The sequence below is a fragment of the Mirounga angustirostris genome, unplaced genomic scaffold (genome assembly GCF_029215605.1).
Source record: "Mirounga angustirostris isolate CCGP_5_RB_7025 unplaced genomic scaffold, mMirAng1.0.hap1 SCAF_15, whole genome shotgun sequence".
NCBI lineage: Eukaryota > Metazoa > Chordata > Mammalia > Carnivora > Phocidae > Mirounga > Mirounga angustirostris.
In genome coordinates, this window is record NW_026991723.1 from 82,670,842 (window position 1) to 82,696,249 (window position 25,408).

Below are 25,408 nucleotides of genomic sequence, written 5' to 3' on the forward strand. Positions count from 1 at the left end.
TGAAAAAGATAAGCTTTTATTTTTATGAGGTTTAATTGATCACTTTTTCTTTTATGATGTGTGCTTTTTGTGTCTTATCTGAGAAATCTTTGCCTATCCCAAGTTCATGAAGATTTTCTTCTCTATTTTCTTCTACTTATAGTTTTTGCTTCTGGGTTTCAGTCCATAATCCATTTTGAGCTAATATTTACATGAGGTAAAAGTCGAGATTCACTTTGTTGTGGTAGCATCTGTTAAAAAAAAAAAAACAAAACCCTATCATTTCTCTACTGAATTACTTTAGCGTATTTGTTGGAGATCCACTGGCCATTTACATGTGGGTCTAATTCTGAAATATTTGTTGTGTTCTATTGAACTATATATCTGTACAAGCTACATTTATTATAACTGCATAGTAAGTCTTGAAAGTAGGTGATGTAAGTCCTACAACTTTGTTCTTTTTCAACAGTGTTTCGGCTATTCCAGATCTGTCGCATATTCATATACATTTCAGAATTAGCTTGTCAAGTTGTTTTTTTTTTTCTTTTTAAGCCATCTGGAATTTGGGTTGGGAATATATTGAATCTATAGATCAATTCAGGGAAAATTAACATCTTTAAAATGTTGAGTCTTCCAATCCAAAACATGGAATATCTCTCCATTTGTTTAGGTCTTTTAAATTTTTTCTCAGAAATATTTTATAGCTTTTGGTATACAAATTTTACATATATTTTGTTAAATTTATTCCTAAATATTTTGTGTTTTGTATGCTATTTTTAGTGGCACTTTAAATTTTTCATTTTCCAACTGCTTATTACTATTATATAGAAATGTATTTGTCTTATATACTGACCTTATCCTGCATGCTTGCTAAACTCATTTATGAGACTCCTTAGGATTTCCCATATACATGGATCATGTCTGAATGAAGACAGTTTTACTTCCTCCTTTCTAATATTTAGGGTTTTTCTTTTCCTTGTCTTAGCGAACTGGTTAGAAAGACCAGTCAATGCCGGACAGAAATGGGAAGAGCAGATATCCTTTTTTTGGTTCTCATTCTGAGAGGAAGAGCATTCTATTCTTTCACCATTAAGTAAGATGTTAGCTGTAGGTTTTTTCTAGATGCTCTTGATCACAACGGGGATACCTAGTTTGTGAGGATCTCTTAATCATGATGGGTGCTGAGTTTTTCCTAAAATAATTTGTCGGTATGTTTTGATACCGTTTTTCTTTTTTAGTCTGTTGATATGGTAAACTAGATTGATTGATTTTCAAATATTTGGCCAATCTATATTCATTTGGTCACCATGTATTGTTAATATTTTATTAAAGATTTTTACATCTATATTTATGAGGTATATTGGCCAGTAGTTTTCTTTTCTTATAAATTCTTCATTTGGTTTTCATGTCAGAGTAATGCTAACCTCATAAAGTAAGTAGGGAAGTGTTCCTTTCCCCTTTATTTTCTTTTTTTTCCCCCCCTTTATTTTCTCAAAAAGTTAGCGTAAGATGCTATCTGTTCTTAAGTGCATGATAGAATTAATGAAACTATCTGGAACTGGAATTTTCTCTGTGGGAGTTTTAATTACAAATTCAAATTTACTTAATAGAAATAGTGCTATTTTTCTTATCGTGTAACTTTCTGTAATTTGTGTATTTCCAAGAAGGTTTATTTTACCTAATTTATCAAAAGTTATAGGCATCAAGTTCTTTATAATCATTCCCTTATTTGCTTTTCTCTTTCCTTTTTAAAAAATATCCTATTTATTTTGGAATAGTTTTAGACTTCCAGAAAAGTTGCAAAGATACTACGAGAGTGCCCATATACTCCACACTCTGGTTTCAGTTTCACCGAGTAGGTCTTATATTATCACAGTACATTTGTCAAAACTGAGAAGCCAATGCTGGCACATTATTAACTCAATTCCAAACATTATTGTGATTTCACTGATTTTTCCATTAATGTCCTTTTCCTATCCCAGTATCCAGTCCAGAATTCCACCTTGTGTTCAGCTTGTGCCTCAGTCTTTCCTATGTTTTTTTTTTTTTTTTAGGACCCTGACAGTTTTGAGAAGTACTCAGCAGGTATGTTATAGAATGTCCCTCAATTTGAGTTTAACAGAAGTTTTTGTCATTATTTGACTGGGTTTTTGGAAAGAATACCAGAGAGGTCATGTATCCTCATCGTATCAAGGTCACGTGATATCCACACGACATCACCAGTGATGTTAATCGCTTGAAGTAGTGTTTGACATTTGTCCGCCTAAGTTACACTTTTTCCCTTTCCCTACTCCGTTTCTTGGAAATGAGTCACTAAGTCCAGCCCACACTCATGTGTGTGTGTGTGTGTGTGTGTGTTGCAGGAGAGGGGTGAGCGGGATTAAGCTCCTTCTCCTAGAGAGGCGAATATCTACAGATATTATTTGGAATTCCTCTATGAGGAAGATTTGCCTCTCATCCCCCATCCACTCTCTTTTGGTTGGCATTTGCACTGTGTATCTTTTCCATCCTTTTACTTTTCATCTACCTGACTCTTTAAAATGAAATTCTTGTGGACAGCATACAACTGGGTCCTGATTATTTATGTAATTTATTACTCTCCTTTAATTAAGAGTATTTAGACAATATATGTTTAATGTAATAATCAATATAGTTAGGAAAGTTAGCAGGATGATAGATTTACCCATTTGTTCCATCTGTGTTTGGTTCCTTTATCCTCCCCCCTCCCCCCCAAATATTTTGGATTTTTAATGTTGGCTTATTAGCTACATGTTTTTTTCCCCCTTAGTGGCCCCTCTAAGAGTTACAGTATACATCTTTAACTTAATAGTCTACCTTCAAATAATGTTATATCAGTTTACATAGAATTTAAGAATCTTTAAACAGTGTACTTCCTTTCTCCATCCCCACCCTGTCCTCTGCTACTGTTGCCGTATATTTTACTTCTACCCATGTTACAACACATAATACATTGGTATTATTTTTACTTTAAATACTCAGTTGTCTTCTGTAGAAACTAAAAATGAGAACAGAAGTCTGTTATATTTACCTACATACTAACTATTGCTGGCACTCTTCCCTCCCATTTTTCTTCTGAAGAACTTCCTTTAACATTTCTTGTAGTGTCTGCACTTTTTTTCTCTGAATAGGTCTTAATTTTGCCTTCCTTCTTGAAGGATATTTTCATCCTATTGAAGGACATAGATTTATAGGCTGACAAAAATGTTCCTTCATTACTTTTAAAATGTCATTCCATTATCTCCTAGCTTACGCAGCTTCTTATAATTAGTCTTCCGTCATTACTTCTTTCTTTTATATAATGTGTCTTTTTTCTCCAGCTAATTTTAAGCCTTTCTATTTATCACTGGTTTTGAGTAATTATCATTTTGGGCTTTTGTGTGGTTTTGTTTGGATCTACTATGCTTGTGGTTTGTTGAGCTTCTCAGGACTCTGACTTTACAATTTTCATCAAAAGTAAAAAAAAAAAAAAAAAGCTATAATCTTTAAATAATTTTTTCTGTCTTTCCCTACTTTCTTCTCCTTCTAGGATGATAAGTGTCTTAGTCCTCTTGATACTGTGCTATGGGTCCTTGAGGTCCCATTAACCTTTTCCTGTCTTTTCTCTTTCTCTGCTTCATACTGGCTAATTTTCATTGCTATGTTTTTCAGGTTCCCTCATCTTTTATGTGGCGGTGTCTAATATCCACTTAAACCTTAGTGAAATACTCATTCCAGGTATGATATTTTCCACGTCTACATGTTCCTTTTCAGTCTTTTTATATTTTCTGTTTCTCTTCTCATTTAGTTCAGGTCTTCCTCTAAATTCATGAGCATATTTATAATCTTTATATCTTAAGGTCTTTGCTAATTCCACCATATCTCTCATTTCCAAGCTTGTTTCTATTAACTAGTTTTTCTCTTGGCTATGGGTTACATTTTTCTAATTCTCAACGTTTCTTGTACCTTTACAATAGGATGGCAGATACTGTGAATGTTATACTGTTGGGTGTGGATTTTATTGTCTTTTTTATTTTTTAAGATTTTTAATTTTTTAAAGTGATTTCTACACCCAGTGTGGGGCTCAAACTCACAACCCCGATATTAAGAGTCACATGCTCCACTGACTGAGTCAGCCAGGCACCTCTATTTGTCTTCTTTTAAAGAGGGTTGAAGTTTATTTTGACAGAAAGTTGAATTTCTTGCATACCAGGCCTTTTCTTTTTAAAGAAATAGTTTTGCTTAAAACTTTCACTGAAGTTTACAAACATAAAGTACACATAACATTGGTGTTCAGCTTGATGAATTCTTGCCCAATACCAGTAACTGGTATTAAACAACAACACCACCCCCCCAGCATGTTGCCAGCATTCCCGAAGCCCTCTCTTAAGCTCCTCAAAGCTTGCTGTTAAGCTTTGTGAGGGCAAGGCTAAAATTATCTTTACTCTAGAGCCAACTCAGAGTACTCCCAAGGCATGGCCTCCTGTGGTCTCCAACAATTGCTCCGAGTGATCAACAAGATCTCCTTACTCTGGTTGGTCAGAATTTGAATGTCTCCTACTCTGTGGGAGCTCCACCCTACACATGGGCAGGCCCAGTCTTCAGCACATTAGTCAAGAGGACCTGATTTCAATTTCTGGAGCTCTTTTGATGAGTGGCTTCCAGTCTGGTACTCTGACCCACAAATGTAAACCACCTCTCCCTCAGATCTCTGACCCTTCAACTCAGCAAGACTGTTGTGCTTTGCTGGGGACCCCCCACCTCGTGGCACCACGGTCCAGAAATGTCTCAACGCAAAAAGCCAGGGGAGATGGTAGGCCTCCCTTCACTTGTTTCAGTTCAATGTCCTGAATTGCCTGTTGTCCAACATGTGAAAACTGTTGTTTTTATATCTGTCCAGAGTTCTAGTTGTTAATAGTGGGAGGATAAAGCCAGTTCCAATTATTCCACCATGGCTAGAAGCAGAACAAAGGCCTCTTTTAATAAAATTTCAAGCATGGGTGCCATGTTTTGCAAGATTTCATCTACCAAAATAACCCAATCCATATGTCCCATCCACCCTTCCATCTATCTATTCAGTTGCTGCTACATCTCTGTGAAACAAAGATGAATAAAACTTAATTCCTGCCCTCACAGAACTGACAATTTTAAAAGGTAAAGCCAGAAATATGTAATAAATGATATTGCTGGGTGACAAGTATAATTAACACAATCAATACAAGGAGCTCTGAAGATATAGAGAAAGATACAGTCAAATTACTTGGAGAGGTCAGGGAAGGTTTTTACTATTTATTTATTTACTTTTTTTTTTTTTTTTAAGTAGGCTCCACACCCACCCTGAGGCTTGAACTCACGACCCTGAGATTAAGAGTCGCCTGCTCTACTGACTGAGCCAGCCAGGTGCCCCGGGAAAGGTTTTTATAGCCTCACATTTAGTCTTGAAGAATGAGTAAGAGACTGACAGGTGAGATGGGCCATTGGGGGGGGGGGGGGGCGGGCAGGAGAAGAAACTCTGTATGCAAAGTTTGAAGTTATAAAATAACTTGTGAGGTTTGGAGAACTAGTTAACAGTTCCAAATACCTATAATAAAGGGTTTAGAGCTGGGAGGGGAGTGAGTTAAAGCTATGGGAAAACACAGGAGGGTCAGAACCTGAAGGAGGACCCTGAATGCCACCATGATCATCATCATTTGCACCCATAAATCATTACCACTACCATCTATCATACACATAGGATATATGTTTTACATATATTATATACATTACATTCAATTCCCACAACAACCTATGAGGAAACAAAGGCTCAGAGAGCTTAAGGAATTTTGACCGAGATCACATGGCTAGTAAGTGAAGAAGCCAGGTCTCTCTGATTTCAAAGCCAAAAAAAGGAATTTGCCTCTAAGCTATAGGCACTGGGAAGTTCGGGGAGGATATTTTATCTTTCAAAGTTTTGTTTTGTTTTTTTAGTTTTTTAATTATATTCATTGATGGAGTGGTTTTAAGAGGGAAATATAGTTAGATTTATTTTTGGAAAGGTCGCTCTGGTGCAAGAGGAGGAAGGGCTGGATTCTGAAGACCAAGTTCGGAGGCTGCTGATAATAGTGCAGGAGAGAAATAAGAGCTTGGATTAGGTGGTGTAGGGAGAGATGGGGAAGAGGATTTGACAAATAGTTTAAGAAGCAGAATTTGTCAGATGCTGTAAACAGGCCGCTCTGACAAAAGGGGAAATTGTGAGGTCAACTGTGGATATGCTGGTACCCTAAAAGTACCTGGACCTGTGCTGAATGGAGGGGACACAGAGAAGCACAGAATGTGATTTCTTCTCTCAAGGATTTGATAGTTCACATAGCCTTTTAGAATCATATCTGTGCGTTCCACTGAAACACAAATACCTTACAGACCACCTTCCCTCTCCATTACTATATCTTTGGAATCTTTAATGGGTCTAGAGCCGCGTGCTGGAACATCATTGTAGAACACTCTCAACCCTGCCACAAACCAATTTGCAAACGAAGAGGACCTTTTCATGTAGGCTGAGGACTGTTAAGGAACCAACTGTCCTCTAACTCTGGCTGTAACTACTAACAATAATTTTGTGAAAAACAAATGCAGGTACCTTTTATTGAACACTGACAATGTGTGAGCAGTGTCCCAAGCATTTGAGGAACGTAACCATCTCATTTATTTGCTACAGCAATCCTAACTACAGGGCCCATACTCCTCGTTCCAAGATGGGAGACTGAGCTCAGAGACAAAAAATAACTTGCTCACATTCCTTTGGTTCCCTGAGACCACTTCACTGATCATTTAAAAGGCATCTTGAGGGGGGGACACCTGGGTGGCTCGGTCGGTTAAGCATCCGACTTGATTTCGGCTCAGGTCAGGATCTCAGGGTAGTGAGACTGAGCCCCACATCAGGCTCCGTGCTGCGTATGCAGCCTGCTTAAAATTCTCTCTCCCTCTTCTCTGCTCCTTCCCCACCCACTTGTGTACAATCTCGTACACACATGCTCAGATGTGTGCTCCCTCTCTAAACAAACAAACAAACAATCTTGGAATGTTCCACCTTCAGGAAGCCTCTATTACCTGTCTCCCAAATTTTCTCATCCCCCCGGGCCCTTCTGTGCCTGATTCCTATTTCCCTTGTGGCCCCTATTATGCTATATCGTGATATAGATGTAATTTACGTATCTTTTATCCCCTACTTTCCTCTCTGAAAGAAAGGACTAGATCTGCTTTATCTTTGCTGCTTAATGCCCAGTACTGGGTCAGAGCACTGCAGAGGGACCAGTCCATCCTACTACATGGTTTCTTAACCACCAGTCACTCACTCTGGGCCGTCCCAGGGCTCCTGGCCATTCCTAGGCTCACTTACCATATTCACTCAGGAGCTGCAAGGTCCATACCTCTGGCACCCATGGCTTAAAGGAAAAGCTCTTCCACTGAAAGGGAACCAGGGTGGAAACCACATATTCTTTGGACCAACAGAACTCAAACTATGGTCAGGAGGACCTAAGATCCCAGGCCCATACCCCGTCTAGACAGGAAGAGCAAATCTAACAGTGTCTGTTGCTTTCATTTTTCCTACTTCTGCCATCTCTCTGCTGTAGAAGGGGGGCAGTATATAAGGAGAGGAGGCAGCGTGGGGCTTTGGGGGTGTTGAATCTCAGTTCTGCCACAGCCAGCCATATGACCTATGGCAAGGCATGTGCTCTCTGAGGCTCTTTTCCCCTGTGAAAAGGAGAGAGAACACCTCCTCCATTGGGCTATGATGCTAACTGAATGCAATCCCTGAATGCAGCAGGCCCTAGAGAGGCAATGGGGGCCCCATGGCTCTCAGGAGTGAGGGAGTTGGGTTTGCCTCCTGGCTCCTTCTCTTTCTAGCTTGGTGAGTAAAGTGGGAATAAGGAAAATACTTTCCTCAGAGCAGTGTGAAGAGGAAATGAGAGGCCAATAATGAGCTCTTAGCACAGTGCTCAGCTCGGAGGAAGTCAGTTAGTGGCAGCCATTGTTTAATTAGGCTATGAATGGAATATCTTTATATTGCACAAATGACTCCCCCAAATCTTATACTGAGTTAAGAGTGGAGGAGTTTGAAACCATGTTGTAAGCCATTCATCAACAAACAGCAATCTCTTCCAGATAGCTAACTCCAAGGGGCCGTCGGGACTCCTCGCAATAATGGAGCCCCTCCCATGACATAAACCTAGCGACACAAACCCAATTCCATGTCAGCACACGTGGCCAGGAACATCTACTCCTTTCAGTCTGGAAGCCAGAATAACTTTACAGATCTTCTAGCAGACAGAGCCATGCAGGTCAAACCAGAAATATCAAAACCATATTTCCCAGGGAGTCCCAAACCTCCTCATTCACATGGACAAGGGGGAGACTGGGTCTACTTCAAACAGCTGCCCATGAGGCCACCCGAGTAGTAACATTGAGACTAGCGTGTGGTCATGTGTTAGCGTGGCAAATGTGGCAGCCAGTTGCTTTTGCTAAAGTGAGCTCGCTATCTGGTTAGACCTAAGGTAACCAAGATTTATGGGACATGGAACCACAGAGCACTGTCAGCAGATACCCTGCTACATGGAAAAACGGCTGCTTGATGATGGTCCAGGAGAGAAATGTAGACTTGAAGTGCCCCATGTCGCTCACATGGAAAGCCCTCTGGTCCCCCTTCAGTGGGGTTGCCCAGTGCAATGTGCTGGAGAGGGACAGCAAGACCCCCAGACTCCCCGGCTCCCACAGAAAGAGGAACTGAGGAGACCCGGGGATTGCTTCACAGCCCTCCAGATGCAAGTTATCAGAGCGAAGCAAGACTAAAGAAATGAACCACCCTCCAACTTTCTCCACTGAGACAAAGGGGGCAGAGACAGCAGAGATAGAAACAACCACAGCAGTCTCCCCTCCTTCCCCTTCTCTGAAATCACATCCACGTCCCCTCCCCCAACTCACAGGAGTCAGACCTCAAGAGTTCATTACCCACCACATCATTTGGGAGGCTCTGGAGGTCATCAAAGGGAGTTTCCAGGGTGTTGGTGTCCACGTTGAGGATCACGACATCATCTAGGGCCATGTTTCTGACTTTCTGCAAATAAAAAATTTCCAAGAGAAAAAAATCATTGAAGCACCATGAGGCCACAGATACTTCCACTGGCCCTCTCTGGGGAAGGGGCATAAGGAAGAACAGTGACAAAGGCTTTGACAAAGGCTCATTTTGTGGCAGGCCCAATGCTAGGTGGTTCACATTTTCTGAGTCCTTTTAACTGTCACAAAAACTCTATAAGCTTTATAGTCATCCCCAAGTCCCAGGAGTGGAAAGGGTTTCACAGAGATGAAGCTGACTAAGTTAACATGCTCAGGTCACACAGCTAGGAAGAGAGATCTTTACACTCCAACATTATTTTTTTCTTGTATTTTCTTTTCTTTTTTTTTTTTTTTTAAAACAGTAGAAGCTGCAGTCTAAAGCTCTGGCCCCCAGGAACTCTTGATGTACAGCTAGGCCCTATGACACCCACATTCAACCCATCCCCTTTCATTTACCAAAAGCTACTTGCCCATCTCTCTTTTGGACCTTGTCATACTTGGGTATGGAATATGGTGTATGGCCTAGTGTTAACATTTAACATTTCCCTTAAACATTAAGTAGGAAGGTCACACTTTCAGTTGGGTCCCATTTTCCATAGAAACCCAGTTAGTGAGTCAAGGCTCAGAGGCTCTGGCCATCTATTATTCTACTGGCTGGTGATGGAGAGGGTAAGGGAGACGTGCTTACTGGGTCCACATGTCTGTGCCCCGGGGAGGAAGGGATAGGTAAATACAGAGAAAGGAAAAGTCCCCCATCTGGGAGCAACTCTCCATAGACTGTAGAAGTATGAGATTATGTGTAGCCTGAGTTTTTAATTTCTAATCATGCTATTCACTCACTACTGGAATCCACCTCCATTTTTCTCCTGCTCACCCACCACTCCCAATCTCATTCAACCCTCTTCTCTCAAATATCAAAGCTCATTCCCTTAGAGTCTAGAACTTCAGAACTGCTGTCTTTATCCCACTTGGCCTTGGTTCATTAGAAAGACCTTCCAGTTCCCAAACTGGAATATTTGTGGGTGTGAAGGACAACATAATATGCCAGGGCAAAAGATTTACAGTGGGACATATGGCCACCTTACATCTGTAAGGGATCAATCTATTAGCTGCCCTCTGAGGCACTGCATATGACCATGCAGATGTGCACTGCCCAAGGACGCCCAGCCAGCCAGCTGGGGCTGAAATCTGCTAAGCCGCATGCCTAGGTCAGGGGTGGTGGCGGTGGGAGGAAGGAGATGCCTTTTCCTAATTCATCCAAGAGAACTGCATAGCCTAGTGTTGGGGCTGGACCATCTATGGCTGCTAAAGCCAGAGTCTGCTAACAACCTAGAAATGGACAATTATAATACAGAATATATAATAATATAATATAAACTAGAAGCCTACTGGTGTTTTATACTTTATCTCATTTAACTCTTACCAAACTCTGCAAAGTGCATGTTATTACCCTCATTGTATGTACCTGGAGAAAAAGGAGGCTCAGAGAGGTGAGGTAAGGGGCGGAGGTAATCGCATGGGCCGCCTCCACAGCTATGTTCCCATGGCACCACACCGTCAGCCCCCCTGTCACAGGGCACCTCAGTGAGACCTCCACAGAGCCCTTGTCCCTGAGCCCCAGCACCCCTCTGCCTGCCTGCCTTCCTCTACTGGGGTGTGGGCTCCTTTAGGGGCTCATCTGTTTGGCTCACCACTGCATGATGACCAGCACCCAGAATGACTGGCACCTGGTAAGCACTTAGTAATACTGGCTGATGCTTATTCTCTCAAACAGCAGTCTCTAGGACAGAACATGGTGCTTAAGTAAACATTTTGAGATTCCTCCCAGCAGGAGGGTGGAGCTGAGCTGGTTAGAAGCCTCCTACCGTTGAAAATGGTCTCAGGTGGCAGCATCCTGGGTCCCTCCCACTGAACACACCTAGGAGCCTCAAACTCCTTTTGCTACTGAGTCTTCCAAGCCACCAGGGGCTAGCCCACAAACCTCTCAATCCACTCACCATTTCCTAAGTATTCGCTATGGGCTGAGAACCGCAGAGAAGGGACAAAACTGCCTCCTTACAAGTTTATTCTGCCCTCCAAACCCCAACACTCACATTAATTGACTGCTTTGTTTACAGGGTAAAAAGCTATCAGCCAAGAGCCTTGAGAATAACACAAATCACTAGTGTTTCACAAAGCACAATCCCCACTTTTCAGATGAGAACATTAAGACTCATGGTGAACTGTCCAGGGCTCCTTTGCGGCCTCGTTTTTCAGTCCAGCAGATTAAACACCTAGCGGTATGCTGGCAGGAAGTTACACAACAGCCTCTACAACGACGACCCTTTTCACTCCTCTCACCGGTCAGAGCCCACACAGATCCTTTTGGACTTGACAATTTAGCTGGAGACAAAGTATCACCATTCCTGCCCCAGGACTGAGAAACAGGCTCAGAGAGGTGAAGTGGCTTACCGCAGGTTATGCGGCTACTATTTGGCTACTTTTTCTGTAAAACTGGTAAGATAACTGTGACCACTGTCCTTACCCCCCCTATGCACACAGTGCTAGGCACACAGGATAAACAGTAGCTGTGATTATTACTCTTACAATCCACACATCAGCCCTGGCAAGTCTGAAAGCTGAAGTGCCAACTGCCTAAGGACGAAAACCTGCTGGCCCCTTCTTAGCAGCTAAGGGGCTGTCACCTCAAAAGCCGAGACACCAGAAATGGAACTGGAGAAGGGGCCGCAAGGAACTCCGTAACTCAGCAAGGGACTCCAGGCCCGGACGGTCACTGCACCCCAGAGTTGCCTATTCTGCCTCATCTGACCTTCTAAATGGCCCCAGACAGAAGGGGGCAGGGGGCTTGGCCACTGCAGAGAAGCTTCAGAGGCTGAAAGGCCCAGCAAGAGGGATGTTGATTCTGGACCAGAATCAGGCGTTGTTCCTGTATTCCCAGTGAGGCCCCAACAGCACAGACCAGCCCTTGTGGGCTCTCCATGGCCTGGGCTGGAACAGGCTTTTGATTTCTTCCCACTCCTGGCTGGAGGGCTTGCCGGCTAAGCTGTGTGGAGTGTTTACTTTTTCAACAATGGCAGCAGGCTGAAGAAGAGGAAAAAACCTGGCCCTTTTTTCTGACTTAGCAGGCCAGGGTCCCCTTAGTAACCAAAATGCCCAAGCCCCAGGCTCCAGGCAGGAGCTGGGTCGGCAGAGCTTCCTCTTATAGGACAATGCTGCCCTCCCGGCAGCAAGGCCTCTTCCAAAGGGGCTGGCGTAGACTCAAGGGCCTTCCTGAAGCTCAGTGTTCCCAAGGAGAGAATCAGAGGCCAGCTCGGCCGGATGGTGCCTTATCCCTGAAAGGCTCTAGGAAACAAGAGCAATGAAGAAAAAGGCCAACCACTCTCCCCCACCTGCCCCCCACCAAACAAAAACCTAATCCCACAAAAACCTTCAAACTGGGGGGGGTGTCAGTGAGAAGTGCTGGTAGAGGAGGAAGCTGGACCATGACTGGCTGCCAGCTCACTTAATTCCAACCACGGTAAGAGAAGATAGGACCATCTCCATGGGAGGGATGAGAAAATGAGGCTTGGAGAGGTCAAAGAAAATGCCCCAAATCACACCACTAGTGAGCAGCAGAGCTGACTTCTGAACCCACTCTGACTCAAAAGCCTAACTATTTCTGAAGACAACCCAAATCCAACTGCTCAGACCTCAGAACAAGTACCTGTAGGGCATGAAGCTATAGGAACACTCCGGGGCCAGCTTTCTCTGACACAAAATAACACTCGCCTTTTATATCATAAAAATCACATACGCCTGTTAAAAATAAAAAAAAGGGGGGGTGTCTGGGTGGCTCAGTTGTTGAGCATCTGCCTTTGGCTCGGGTCATGGTCCTAGGGTCCTGGGATCGAGCCCCGCGTCGGGCTCCCTGCTCGGCGGGGGGCCTGCTTCTCCCTCTCCTACTCCCCGGTTGTGATCCCCCTCTCACTGTCTCTGTCAAATAAATAAAATCTAAAAAAGAAAAAAAAAGGGATGGACAAAAAAGTTCAAAGAAGGAAATTATAGTTACCCTCATCCCTCCATTTGGAGATAATGTTTTGATGTCTCCTTCCATAACCCTTCACCCCGATCCCTCCTTTAAAAAATATAGTTAAAACAATTCTTAATATTTCTTTCTGATTTTCTCATTATTACAACATACGAATGCTCCATTTCATTAAAAACTTTATAAAGACCACTACTAATTGCCACAAAATGTTCCATTTCACGGAAACAAAACACAACCAACCCCCTCCTGTTGGCTGTTATTTCCAGTTTTTCAGAGATTTTTATATATAATATTGTCGTGAAACTTGTAGGCATAAAGCCTTGTGCTTTAGGATGGATTCCTAGAAGTGGAATTTACTTTCCACTTCTTAAAAAGTGTCCCTCTCAAATTCGACTTTGAGGGAGATATCTTTACTTCCAATTATTTTAAAGTCATTTTATCCACAGCTTGTGTTTCCTACTCTAAGTGAAGAAAAATCAGCAAAGACACGAGCAGATGTCAAAATAGTCCTCCAAAAACCCTACCCAATTAAAACACTTACTAGTACCGCGGCACACCGAGACAGCTCTCCGGTAGCTTGTCCCACCAACACATTCCCTCTCTTTTTAGTTACAACATATGCCAAAGCTCCTGCCAGCTGCAAACCCTCCCCCCACCAGACTCCACAGGCTTTTTCTCAGAATGAAAAAAAAAAAAAAAAAATACTGACATGCACACCGACTTTCCAAATGGCATTTCTTGCACAGAGAAACACACAAAAATGGCATCTTCCCATAAATATTGTTAATCAGAAATGTCTTTCTCTTCATGCTTTGTCACAGACAGACTTAGCCTGACCCCAGCCTTTCAGGACAGGGAAAGAAACATCGTCGTTCGGGAGGTGGTCAGTGCAGCTGAGAGGTTATGGGCTCTAATACAGGCTTCACCTATGGATCGCACCTCTACCTTGAGGGCTGCCTTAAGGCAACTCACTCACCTCCCTAAATCCTCCAGGTCTTCATCTATGAAATGGGGATCAAGACAGTACCCCCTTAGAGAGTTGCTGTGAGGGTTAGATAAGCAAGCGTATGTAAAGGAGTCAGCCCGATTCCCAGGACATCTTAACAGGCATTCAGCAAACAGTGGCTCTCTTGTCAGCCTGTCCCCTTTCCTTCAATAATTCCTAAGAACTTGGCTGAGCCTGGCCAACCTCACTTCAGAGGGTCTCAAGTTTGCCTTTCCCTGTGCTCCCCTGAGGTCATTCCCACAACCAGAATAACACACCAACCTAGAGTTATTTATAGAGGTATTCGGTTCCTCCCCTAGTCTGTGGGTTTCTTGGGGGTAAAAAGACCTATCTCTGTACTGTCAGTTCCTATCCCAACACCTGGCCCACAGTAGGCAATTCCTGAATGAATGAATGAATGAATGAATGAATGAATGAATGAATGAGAGGCAGCAGAGCTGAGAGGTGAAGAGCACAGGATCTGGAGCCAGTCCGTGAGTTATAACACTCACCAGCTGTGCAAACTTGGGCATTTCATTCCACCTCTGTGCCCCAGTGTTGTCCTCTGTACTCTGGGGATGACAACAGTCCCTCCTTCACAGGCTTGTGATGAGGATTAAATGGGTTAACATTTTTAAAGTAGTACAGTGGTGCCTGGCACATGAGAAGCTCAAGATAAGTGAGCTTTATTTTGTTAAATTAAAAAGAACAATCCTTTGAGGGTGGTGGGAATATTCTATATATTGTGGTGGCGGTGGTTTCATGAATGTATGAAACGATCACAATTCATTAAATTGTATGCTTTAAATGGATGGTTTGTACATAAATTGTATCCCAATGAAGTTGATAAACACATTAGTACTACGTCCAGAACATGAAATAAAATCACAATAGTTGGTAAAAAATCGATTTGCAACTGAGTTTGGCTCCCTGCTTCTTTCCTTTCTTTTATCTAGCCCAGGATTTTTTTTTTTTTTTTTAACTTTGCTTTTCTGCTCATGCCTTCTTAGGATAAATATAAAAATCCAATGCCCCTAGAGATGCCCCTGATATACTTCCCTACACAAAAGTGGAGTCTATTTGAGAATCACTCTACCTTTGGTGTTTCCCCTGTAAACCAAGACTTTATTGAGCCTTACTTTCTAAAACTGGTCATATGAAAACAATGGGTTTCCTTCCCTAACATATAAAACAGGGACACTAGTTCAAACCACACCAACCTCCCCCCCCCCCCCCCCGCCATGGGAGTGATCCTGCCTGTCCAGGGAGGGGACTGGGCAGCTAGTGACAAAATGTAGGACTCAGAACCAGCCCATAAGGTGAAAAGCAAGGGTTTGCACTCGCAGTGTAATCTAGGGGATTCAAATAGCAGTCAGAAGCATGTGATGCTCCCCTGGCTGAGGAGGCTGGGAGCTAGATGTGGAGGAAAGCTGAAAGCTGGTCCTAGATCTTGAGGAGCAGAGGCCCAGCTCCACATTGGCTTCCTCAGCTGAGCATTCGGCTCCCTACCTAGGATAGGGGTCAGTGAGGCAGCGTGCATGAAGTAAATGAGCCAGCATGCAGTACATCTTTTCTCTTGTCCTTCCAGAAGTACCATCATCAGGGCAGAGCTGGGGCATATTTGTCTCTCCCTCTCCAGTGCCCAGCACGGTGCCTGACATGGGGCAAATGCTTATTAACCAGAGAATGAATGGGATATCGTGGCTGGCTCCACTCTGTTGGGAGGCAGGCCCGGAAGCAGATGTCAGTGTAAACCCAAATGGACAACGGAAGCCCAAAGTAAGCAAAATAGAGTTTGCTCAAGGAAGTGTAATGGGAATAAGAATAATGATGGCAATGATAATAATCATGTGAAATTATCATGATTAATTAGTGTAGAATTAATTCACAGTTGACACAGAAAGTAAGATAGGAGTTAACATGGTGGTTAAAACTGTGAGCTCTGGAATGAGACAGCCAGATTCAAGCCTTGCCTCTGTGGCTGTGTAACCTCCAGCAAGCTCTTTACTTCTGAGCCTCAGTTTTCTTATCTATAAAATGGGGATAATACTACCTACTGCACAGCTGGGTTGTGAGGGTTAAGTGACAGAATGTGTGGAAAGAATTTAACATGGTACCTGATTGCAGTAAGTGAGCAATAAAGGGAAGTGAGTTTCTATCCTTGCAACTTGAAAGTTATGCCACTAAAATGGATTGCAGTTCCAAGACTGTAAGAATTTAAACTGATTTTCAGACCAAAGGTAGAAGCTGTTATGACTCCACTATGATGATTTTGTGCTATTAAAACTGAAACCACCAGCAATCTAGTGTTCTTTTCCCAGCTATGTCTCAGGGATAGGAGCACATTCTCTGGAGCCAGACTGCCCAAGTCTGAATTCCCAACTCTGCCAGTTACAAATGTGCTGCCTTGTGCAAACCCTTTAACCTCCCCGTGCCTCAGTTTCCTCATCTGTTCGATGAGATTAAAACAGTACTGACCCCCGGGATAATGGTTTTCTTTAGGTCAGAGGGCAAATGATTATAAGCAGACACAAGAGGGGCTTCTGGGGGACTGTTAATATTTTGTTTCTTGATCTGGTGGTGGTCACATGGATGACTAATCTTGCTGTGCACTTAAGATGAGTGTACTTCGCCCTAGAAATCTCATACTTCAACAGTAGGTATACAAACAGTAAAGAGCATGGACTTCACTGGATTGTTACGGTGATTAAATGAGTTAAAATATGTGTAAGTACTTAGGACAACGTTTGCTATATAATAAACACTGGGCATTTATTACTACTATTATGAAAAACAATGTAAGAGTAATTATTTTGATAAAAAGGATTCACTCGGGAATGTATTTCACTGTCAGAAAATCTACCTGCCAAGGCAGACACCTCCAGGGGACATGTTATTTCTTCAATCTGTCCTGTGCCTCTCCAGTGAAGATCAAAACAGCAACATTACCTGGGTACCTTCTGAGAGACCCTTGCAGTCCTGTGTCAGCTAGGTTTGGGGGAGCAGCAGGACCAAGTAGAAGGAGCGTGAATCAGATGGACTGGGCTTTGGGTTTCATCTTCTTTAATTCTTACTCATAGGACCCAGGGCAAGTTATTTAAATTTAGTTGAACCGCAGGTTCCTCGTCTATATAATGGGGCCATTGCCACTTACTACACATAGTGTTGTGAAAAGAGTACGTAATGAGAAAAAAAAGTAGAAATATTTACTTGGCACCTACGTGGCCATGTTCCCTCCCATCTGCCCAGGGCACTGGCCTTGACCACAGGCAGGCCTTCTCCCTGCTGGAGTGACCCCTGAGGCCTGAAAGCCTAGTCTCCTCTCCCGTGGCTGAGGCAGCACCTTTGAGACCAGCAACTAGATGATCAAGGAAAGGGGACAGGTCCAGACCGACTTCCAGCAAGGACACCTTGTTTCAAGAGGACGTAGCATGTTCCCAAATCAGAGCATTATCACACCCACAAAATGCTTTTCTTCGGCTCAAAGTAAATCTAATCTCTGTCCCTCTGTGAGAGAGGCAAACTGATATGGCTCCCCACATTAGGTCTCCCTTAAGTCTGACTTCTCAGCAGCTGCTTTAATTTTGAAAGATGGAGAATATGGCTCTTACATCTTCATAGTATGTTAATCCAAATTTTATGCTAAACGACTGCTGCTGGGTTCATGCAGTCCCCTCTTAGGCTAATTCTACTCCTGACAAGCCAACCACCGCAAGGACCAGGGACGGGGGTACGTGCTCTGCATCCATCATCTTACAGACTCTTACAACAACGTGATGGCTACTAGCCTGTGTGTTCCTCCCACACCCAACCCTTTACAAATACCATATAATGTAATCCCCAAGACACTCCTGCGGAGAGAGGAAATTGAAGATCAGGGAGGTAAAACAGCTTGTCCAAAGTCCTCTGGTTTAGAAACGGTGGAGCTACACACTGAAGCCAGTTGAACACCAAGACCCAATCACCCAATGCATCTTATTAATTGTTCTGACACGTTGTTTCAATCAACAAACATATTGAGCAACTGTAATTTAACAGATGTTTGTTAAACACATACCAAAAGAAAGAAGCCCTTCAGAAGCTTGATGGTTGGCCCAGACCCCATTAAAATTCCCAGGGGAGAGGATTTTCTACAGAACATCACACCCATTTGACGGATGAAGAAACTGAGGCTAAAGAGATTAAATAGTCTGCCCATGTTCTTACAATCGGTGTCTGTGAGAGAAAGGATTTGAATCTGGGTTCCACGTGCCAATGTTCTTTCCACTATACGGCACATATAAAATGTGCTCAAATGCATGCGCATATATATGAGCACATAACAAAGAACAGCATGGGAGCTGGTGGCCTCCTAGGAAGAAAGGAAAGAGAAATAAGAGGAAAAGTGGAAAGGACAAGAAGAGGAAAGGCAAATCTTCAGGTATTCTAAACTCTATTCCCTCCTGAAATCTTGGATACACGCAGAGGGAAGAGTGACATTTTCTTTCCCTTCCTCAGGCCCCAGAGGTCACCAAGCTGCCAAGCAGTTGATAAACGTAGTGGTTTTTCTTTGGAGCCAGGAGTCACTGATTTGCTTCTTCCTGCTCCGCAAAATTAAAAATCTAAGCCCGACAGTTCAGAGGACCCCTGAAAACACCACTGGAATTTCCCAGTGTGCTTTAAACAGAAACAGAAGCTTGACAAGGGAGGGAAGTGGTGCAAGCCCCTCACAGGTCAGGCCAAATCCACTCCTCACAAGGTAATAAGCACTGACTCTCATTAACAAGTCCAGGGATTTTCAACCCAGGTCAGCACAGAGTTATTTCTCCAATGGGCTATTTTTCCTTTCCTGACAGTCCATCTATTGGACATTCCTTCATTCATTCACCCATTCAGTCAGTCATGTGTCAGCCGGTCATTCACGCCAACTTTAAGCTAGGTTGTAACGACAGCCAGCCAGAGAATGAAACGTGATCTCTGAACTAAAGAAGCCCTTGTTCGGCCTCCTTACAGGGAGGGCATGGATAGGGAGCAGTGGGGTAAACTCTAACCAACCGGCCTAAGAAAAGGCACAGGAATGTACGGTGGAAGAGAACATCTCCATTTACACGGAACTTGCTCGATTCCCTCCACTGGATGATCCAGGGCTCAAGGTCAGAAAGTCCCAAGGCTGGTGTCCTGGCTCTTTCACTCACTAGGCCAGGTAGCTACAGGCAAGGCACTTTACCTTCTTGGGTGTCAGTTGCCTTCTCTGTGAGAAGCGAGACCTTCAGGACTGTCGAGAAGATGAAAGCTTAAGTAGGGCCTGTGTTTCCTGGAGGGCCAGCTACACGGCCAACTATACGGCCTCCTCGAGAGCCTCGTTCTGCCAGCTCTCCTGGCAGCTCGCTATCCAAGTCCGCCCTTGTGCTGGTGGTGTTTTGCCTCCAACTGAGGCACGCTCCACATGCTGGAGACTCTGCTTCCTCATGTGTGACAAACAAGAAGATGAGGAAGGTCTGTGGTAAAGCACAAAGGAGAGATGAAGCACTGGAGCACTTGGCGAGATATGAAGATGGCCCAGGCCTAGGTCACCACGATTACCTCCATCCCACAAGGCCGTGTTCTTCTATAAAACCTTCCTGATTACTCCTGCCCCACGGCGAGTTGCCTTCTCGAAGTCCCAGGCGCCAAGCACAGTGGACCATATATGACTGGGCCCACAAAAAAAAAAACTTGTTTAGTTATGTTTCCAACTGTTTCATGTATCTCTGTAACTTTTCCTTTAAAATAACCGTTTTAACCTTACTATCTTTACAGATGTTGCAATAACACTACTGTTATCTATGAAGTACTGCAGGGTTTTTAAATACCAATATTTTAAAATACATTATTTCATCTGATCCTCAAAGCACCCTCACAGAACAGGCATTATTAATCCATTTTACAGAAGAGAAGACTGAAGTGCTTGCACCAGGTCCCCGTGTAATAACAGAGCTAGGACCTGAGCTTGGGACTCCCAACCCCGAAGCCTGGTGGTCTCCCTCTCCTGTCTGTGCAGCCCCTCTACTTTCCCAGCTTAGCGAATATTAAGGACAGTGACTAGGTCACAGATTTATTTTGTAACCTCTGGATAGACGTATCAATGGCTAGACACAGAACAGCAAACAGACCCTAAACCTGGACCAGTACCATATTTTTCTTCTGCATACACTAAAACACTTCACACAATGAAATAACTCGGTCTGAATTCTGGTCCTGTAATTATTAGCTATGTGACTCTGGACAAGTTACTTAACCTCCCTGTGCCCAACTTTCATCATCTGTAAAACAGGGCCACCACGACTGGAGCGCAGGCTTGTTGTGAAAATTAAATAATGTGTGTGTGTAATGTGGCTGGCAGGATTTCAGAAACAGTATCCATCCAATTTGAAACGGTGAACCTTGAATTTAAGAGTTTCACTGGCGGTAGAAGAGGATGTCGATTCCCTAGTCCCAAAATGGTTTGGGGTCACCCTCCATAAAATAGGGCCTCATTTTTCCCACACAACTGCCAACTTGCCATCATTCATTCATCACTAGGCACAGAAAACCCGGACTCCCATCTCCACCTGCCTTTTATTTGAAATGTCAATTTTTAAAGAGTGGAGAGGTTGGAAACCCAATTTAACAAGCACGCTGAAACATTGTTTATTGCCCCCATAAACATGGCTTAGTGAGAATTACGGACTTAATCAGAGTGAACTTATCTCCCGGTGAAAAGGAACACTTTAAATTTCAGAAATGGCACCTTCACTGTGAAAATCTCTTAACTTTTCAAACAAACTACAGGGGGTCTTAAACATATGGGCAGTAAAGGGGCAGCCATTACTGTGATTTGTCTTGCCCAAGAGCCAAGGAGCCCTAAAGGTCCATAACAACTTTAAGATCTAGGAAAAGTGTTTGGAAAATCATATTCAGGAGACATGACTCTAAAAACACCCAAAAGGCCTGCCGAGTGGGAAGTAGTATCTGTCCAGTGGCTTGGGGCAGCCCAAGAGAATGGGCCCTGGCGTCATCAGGACGGGCTATTTAATAAAACAGCCACACCAAGAAAACACACCTTTCCTCCTCTGTGTAAGATGAAGCATTTTGCAATATGGAATATTTTGGTGACCTGCTTTTCAGAAAAGAGGTGTTACATAAATCACAAAGGCTGCTAAATGGTTTGTGTGATTTTTTTTTTTAAACTATTCCAGAGGATGAGGTTCTGCGAACCCCAACTTCCCAACTTGGAGCTTCATTAGGGCTGCTCTGATCATTCCAGGAAAGGTTTTCATAAAGACGCCCCATTTTGCAGAGAATGTATCAGCCTGGCTACCAGAGGCAGGAAAGGCAACAGATATAAAATTTTATTATTTCAATGCCCCAGTAGCAGCCAGGAGGACTTAATGAAATCGCCAAGATTTACAATCTGAAATAGCTATTGCACAGACAGATATGGTTAAGGGAGCTGCGCCCTCTGACCTTTCAACCCTTTGATCCTCACACAGCAGGTGGCCTGGAGCCCCCTCCTGGGCATCTTCCCTCTCTTCCGACACTGCCGAACCTTGATGTGCAATAAGCCTGACCCTACACAGGTGACTCTCACAGTGCTTATCACCAGCAGCTGCTGCTAATGGAACGGCCCAAATCACTTGGCCCCGAGATTCTAACTCCGAGATGGGCGAAGAGGTGTCTGCCGTGTCCTGTCCAAATGGTGCCGAAATGATGCTCAATAATTCAGCCCCCAAGTCCAGTTGTTTGGCAATGTTTAACGATGTCATTACAAAAAAGCTGTCCTAGAAATGGAACTCTGTCTCCTCCGATTTATACTTTGAGTTGGGGGAAAAAAAAAATCACCTTTTAAAAATAAATCACAAATCTCAGGAAAAAAAAAAAAAATCAACCCCGAAGTCCCAAATGCATCTCTCAGAACTTCCCTAAAACCATGTGCAGCAAATTTATACCAATGAAAATCAAAACAATTTTTGGAAACCTAAAATTGACTGTTTTCAGTTCCATGAAATTTCATTTAAAAAGCCCCATATGCCAAAATGTCCAAATTCTCTTATTTTTAAAAATTGGGATGACTTCCAAACTCATAGCTATCTTTTTCTTCCTTTTTTTTTCTTTTAAAGCTAGGGATGGGTAATGTGCATATGTACTTATCAAGCTTCATAATTTAACCCATTCGGTCAGTACAAAATATATGCAATAAAATGCTGAAGAGGCAGGATATAAATTTATTACCAGTAAATCATTCAAAATAATTGATGCCAAGGTTTAACATATATTATATTTGGTTAAAGACATGTCCAGAACCCTAGGCAGCCCCAGCCTGCAGCTCTTAGATTTTTGTCAGATATTTGGGTTTATGAAGGGAAGGATTTTAGGCAGGACACATAAACCACTCTGTGGGATACTGATAACTTCCAAACACAAAAGCAAACTTTAGTGCCACTGTTGATCAAACTTAGGAAAAGCCCTGAGCCAGTGCCTTTATTTTTAACAAACATAATATGGTGGCCCCACTCTACCTGCAAAGGCCAAAGCTCAGGTCATTAATGTCTGAATCCAAAGGCAAATAAAAAATTCACTTCTCTTGTAGCCTACATGGCATAGATCTTAAATACTCAACTTTAAATTCATTTTGAAATCAGCTGAGAATCAAACAATATGTAAAGAGAGGTTTACAGACTCCAATTTTAGTCACACTTTTCTCTATGGGTGTTTAAGTTTAGTACAGAAAGCAGTTTATGGAGAAATCAGTTTAGCAGGGGAAAAAAAAGGTACGTTACTACATCAGAGTTTGACCACTCTGTACAAAATTATTACTAAGCTATCTTCTTCAGAGACGCCCACTAGAAATACTTTATTAACAATAATCTCTACCACTGAGTGAGGGTCAACTAATGTGCGTGGAATTTTAGTCACATTATTTCTAACTGTCATCGTTTTAAGGCAGGTGCCCCATTTCACAGATGGTAAAGCACACGTGCACAGGAGTTCGGGGACTAGCCCACATCCCACGCAGACAAACGGTGGGGCTGGGATTCAAACTTCGGCTCACTGCCTGCCCTAAAAGCCCATGGTCCATCCATATCTTCCCCCCAAGAAGCTAAACAATAACACGCAATAATCTGTGCAGAACATACCAGATTGCAGCCTGCCTACACATTGCTGTGGCCCATTCAAAGGCCTTCCGAATCAATTATTTTAGGTCATTAAGAGGAAGTTTAATTTGGTTGACAAACACCCCTACTGTGGTGACCTCACCTATCAACAACAAATGTCTGACAGTCACAAACCCGGACCATGAGTCTGCAGAGCATGGTGTTAAATAAAACCACATGTGCCCGGATTCCAAGTAGGATCTGCCTAGGCCAAGGGTATGGCTCTTCAATCATCACACGGCTGGTCTCTGAGCTCCCACAACGGCCCCGCCCCTAATCACTTGCAAGGACTTTATGAAAAGAAGTCACCAGTCCCATGTGGCTGTGCTCGGTTAAAAGTGCCTTTGAGTTAATGTCAATTTAGAAAAAGTCACTCACTAAAAAATACAAAAGGAGGCTGAGAAAGAGGGGAAAGTCAATCTTAGGTAGATGCCTTTTAACTATATAATAGACGTATGTATAGTCGCTTCCATTTATTTGGCACCTACCATGTGTCAGGTACCAATTCCCTCATTTACTCCTCATTAAAAACTCCTATGAAGTGGGGAATCTACCCATTTAAAAGCAAGGTGTCCGATGCTCAAAGAGAAACCATAAAATCCTCTCTGCAAAATCCACACTCCCCTCACAGAGTGACAATTAGAAATGATATGGCTCAAGGGCCATGTATACTGGTAGACCTTCATTCAACGGTTGATATCATTAAGTATTTTCAATAGGCATCTCTCTCTTTTTAAAAAATGGATTTATTTATTTATTTTAGAGAGGGAGTGAGAGCATGTGAGCAGGGGGCAGGGAGGGGCAGAGGGAGAGAGAGAGAGAGAGAATCCTCAAGCAGACTCCCTGCTGAGCGCAGAGCTCAATCCCAGGCCCCCGAGACCATGAAACCAAAATCAGGAGTCAGATGCTTAATCGACTGAGCCACCCAGGCGCCCCTTGAACAGGCATCTCTTAAGAAGACAACACAATAATTCTTTGTACAGAGTAGTCTAACTATGTGATGCAGTAATAATACCCGCCCCCCACCCCCCAGAAAAAGACTGACCTCTTGGTTCAACAAAGGAGCTTGTTTAAAGTTACCTTGACCTTCACTAGACGTTAGCTAGGGCTAGAATTTGAATCCAGGGGCACCTAACTGTAGAGCCCAGGAGTCCTTTCCACTCTGCTACACAGCCTCCCCACGTGCTGCTCCTTTTCTTAATCTGACAGGATTTTGATTAGTTCAAGCTTCTCTTAGGAACAGTTTATAAACTAAATTTTCTTTGAAGTCAATTTTCACATTGCTAAGCGGAACTTACATATAATGACTGGCTAAGTGATGATAGGAAAATTGGCAAACAAGAGCATCAATGATGGTTTCACATTTTCTACTGGGATTCTCCCTCATAAATTACTCAGTTTTTCTAATCTATAACAGAGGCTTATCTCATCTCACAAGAGAACATTTCAGTCACAACAAATTAGACTGAAAATGTACTGACTGCAAGAGATACTTAAATCAGCCAGAAGTACTTGTTCCCTTTGATTACATAAATTACTACTAGAGCTTTAAATTGTTTTATATTAACTAATTCCAACATTAGGATGAGTGACATTTAAGAATCACACTCATTTTAAAAGTAGATGCCACGGGAAGAGGAGAGCGCTTCCAGGGGAAACCCAACAGGTGAAATGCAGGAGCTCCTTCAGGCCCTAAGTTGAACAGAGCTGCCGAACTGTCACTCTGAATGCTGCGCATGTGACAGAGACTCACATGTGATGTTCTGCATGATAACAAATAGTATGCTGAGGAAATTCCCGCAAAACCAAGTTACTGTCCAACTACTTTTTTCTTTATATAATAAAGCAAGTGCCAGCAAGTGATCTAAACTTCACGCCTCACTGCAAAGAATAATGCTTGATACAGTGTTTTAAAAAAGCTCTTCACATCCACTTTATCAACTAAAATCTCACAACTCCTTGAGACAGGTAATATAAACTTAATTTTACTGGGGAGAGAATGAAGTTGTGGAGACGCTAAGTAACCCGGCCCCAGATACAAGCGTACTCAGATCTCTTCTCTGGAGGCATGTGAGGCTGCCAGATGTGTCTCTCCCATCCCCTCACCACAATCCCCAGTGCATGGCATGGGGGCCGCCCCGAGAAGGAAAAGCTCATGCAAAGCTGGGGCCTCTGCCC

The 25,408-nt window shown here is 43.0% G+C and overlaps 1 protein-coding gene across 20 annotated transcripts in view; it reads right to left on the minus strand.

The window, feature by feature from the left end:
* The window catches only part of DENND1A (DENN domain containing 1A), a 501,269-nt gene that overhangs the window by 168,179 nt on the left and 307,682 nt on the right, over positions 1–25,408 (minus strand). For all 20 annotated transcript variants that reach the window (XM_054509412.2, XM_064579581.1, XM_045883119.3 and 17 more), the window contains one exon: positions 8,966–9,067. In XM_054509412.2, coding sequence (XP_054365387.1) covers positions 8,966–9,067 — 102 coding nt within the window. The remainder of the gene's footprint in view (positions 1–8,965; positions 9,068–25,408) is intronic.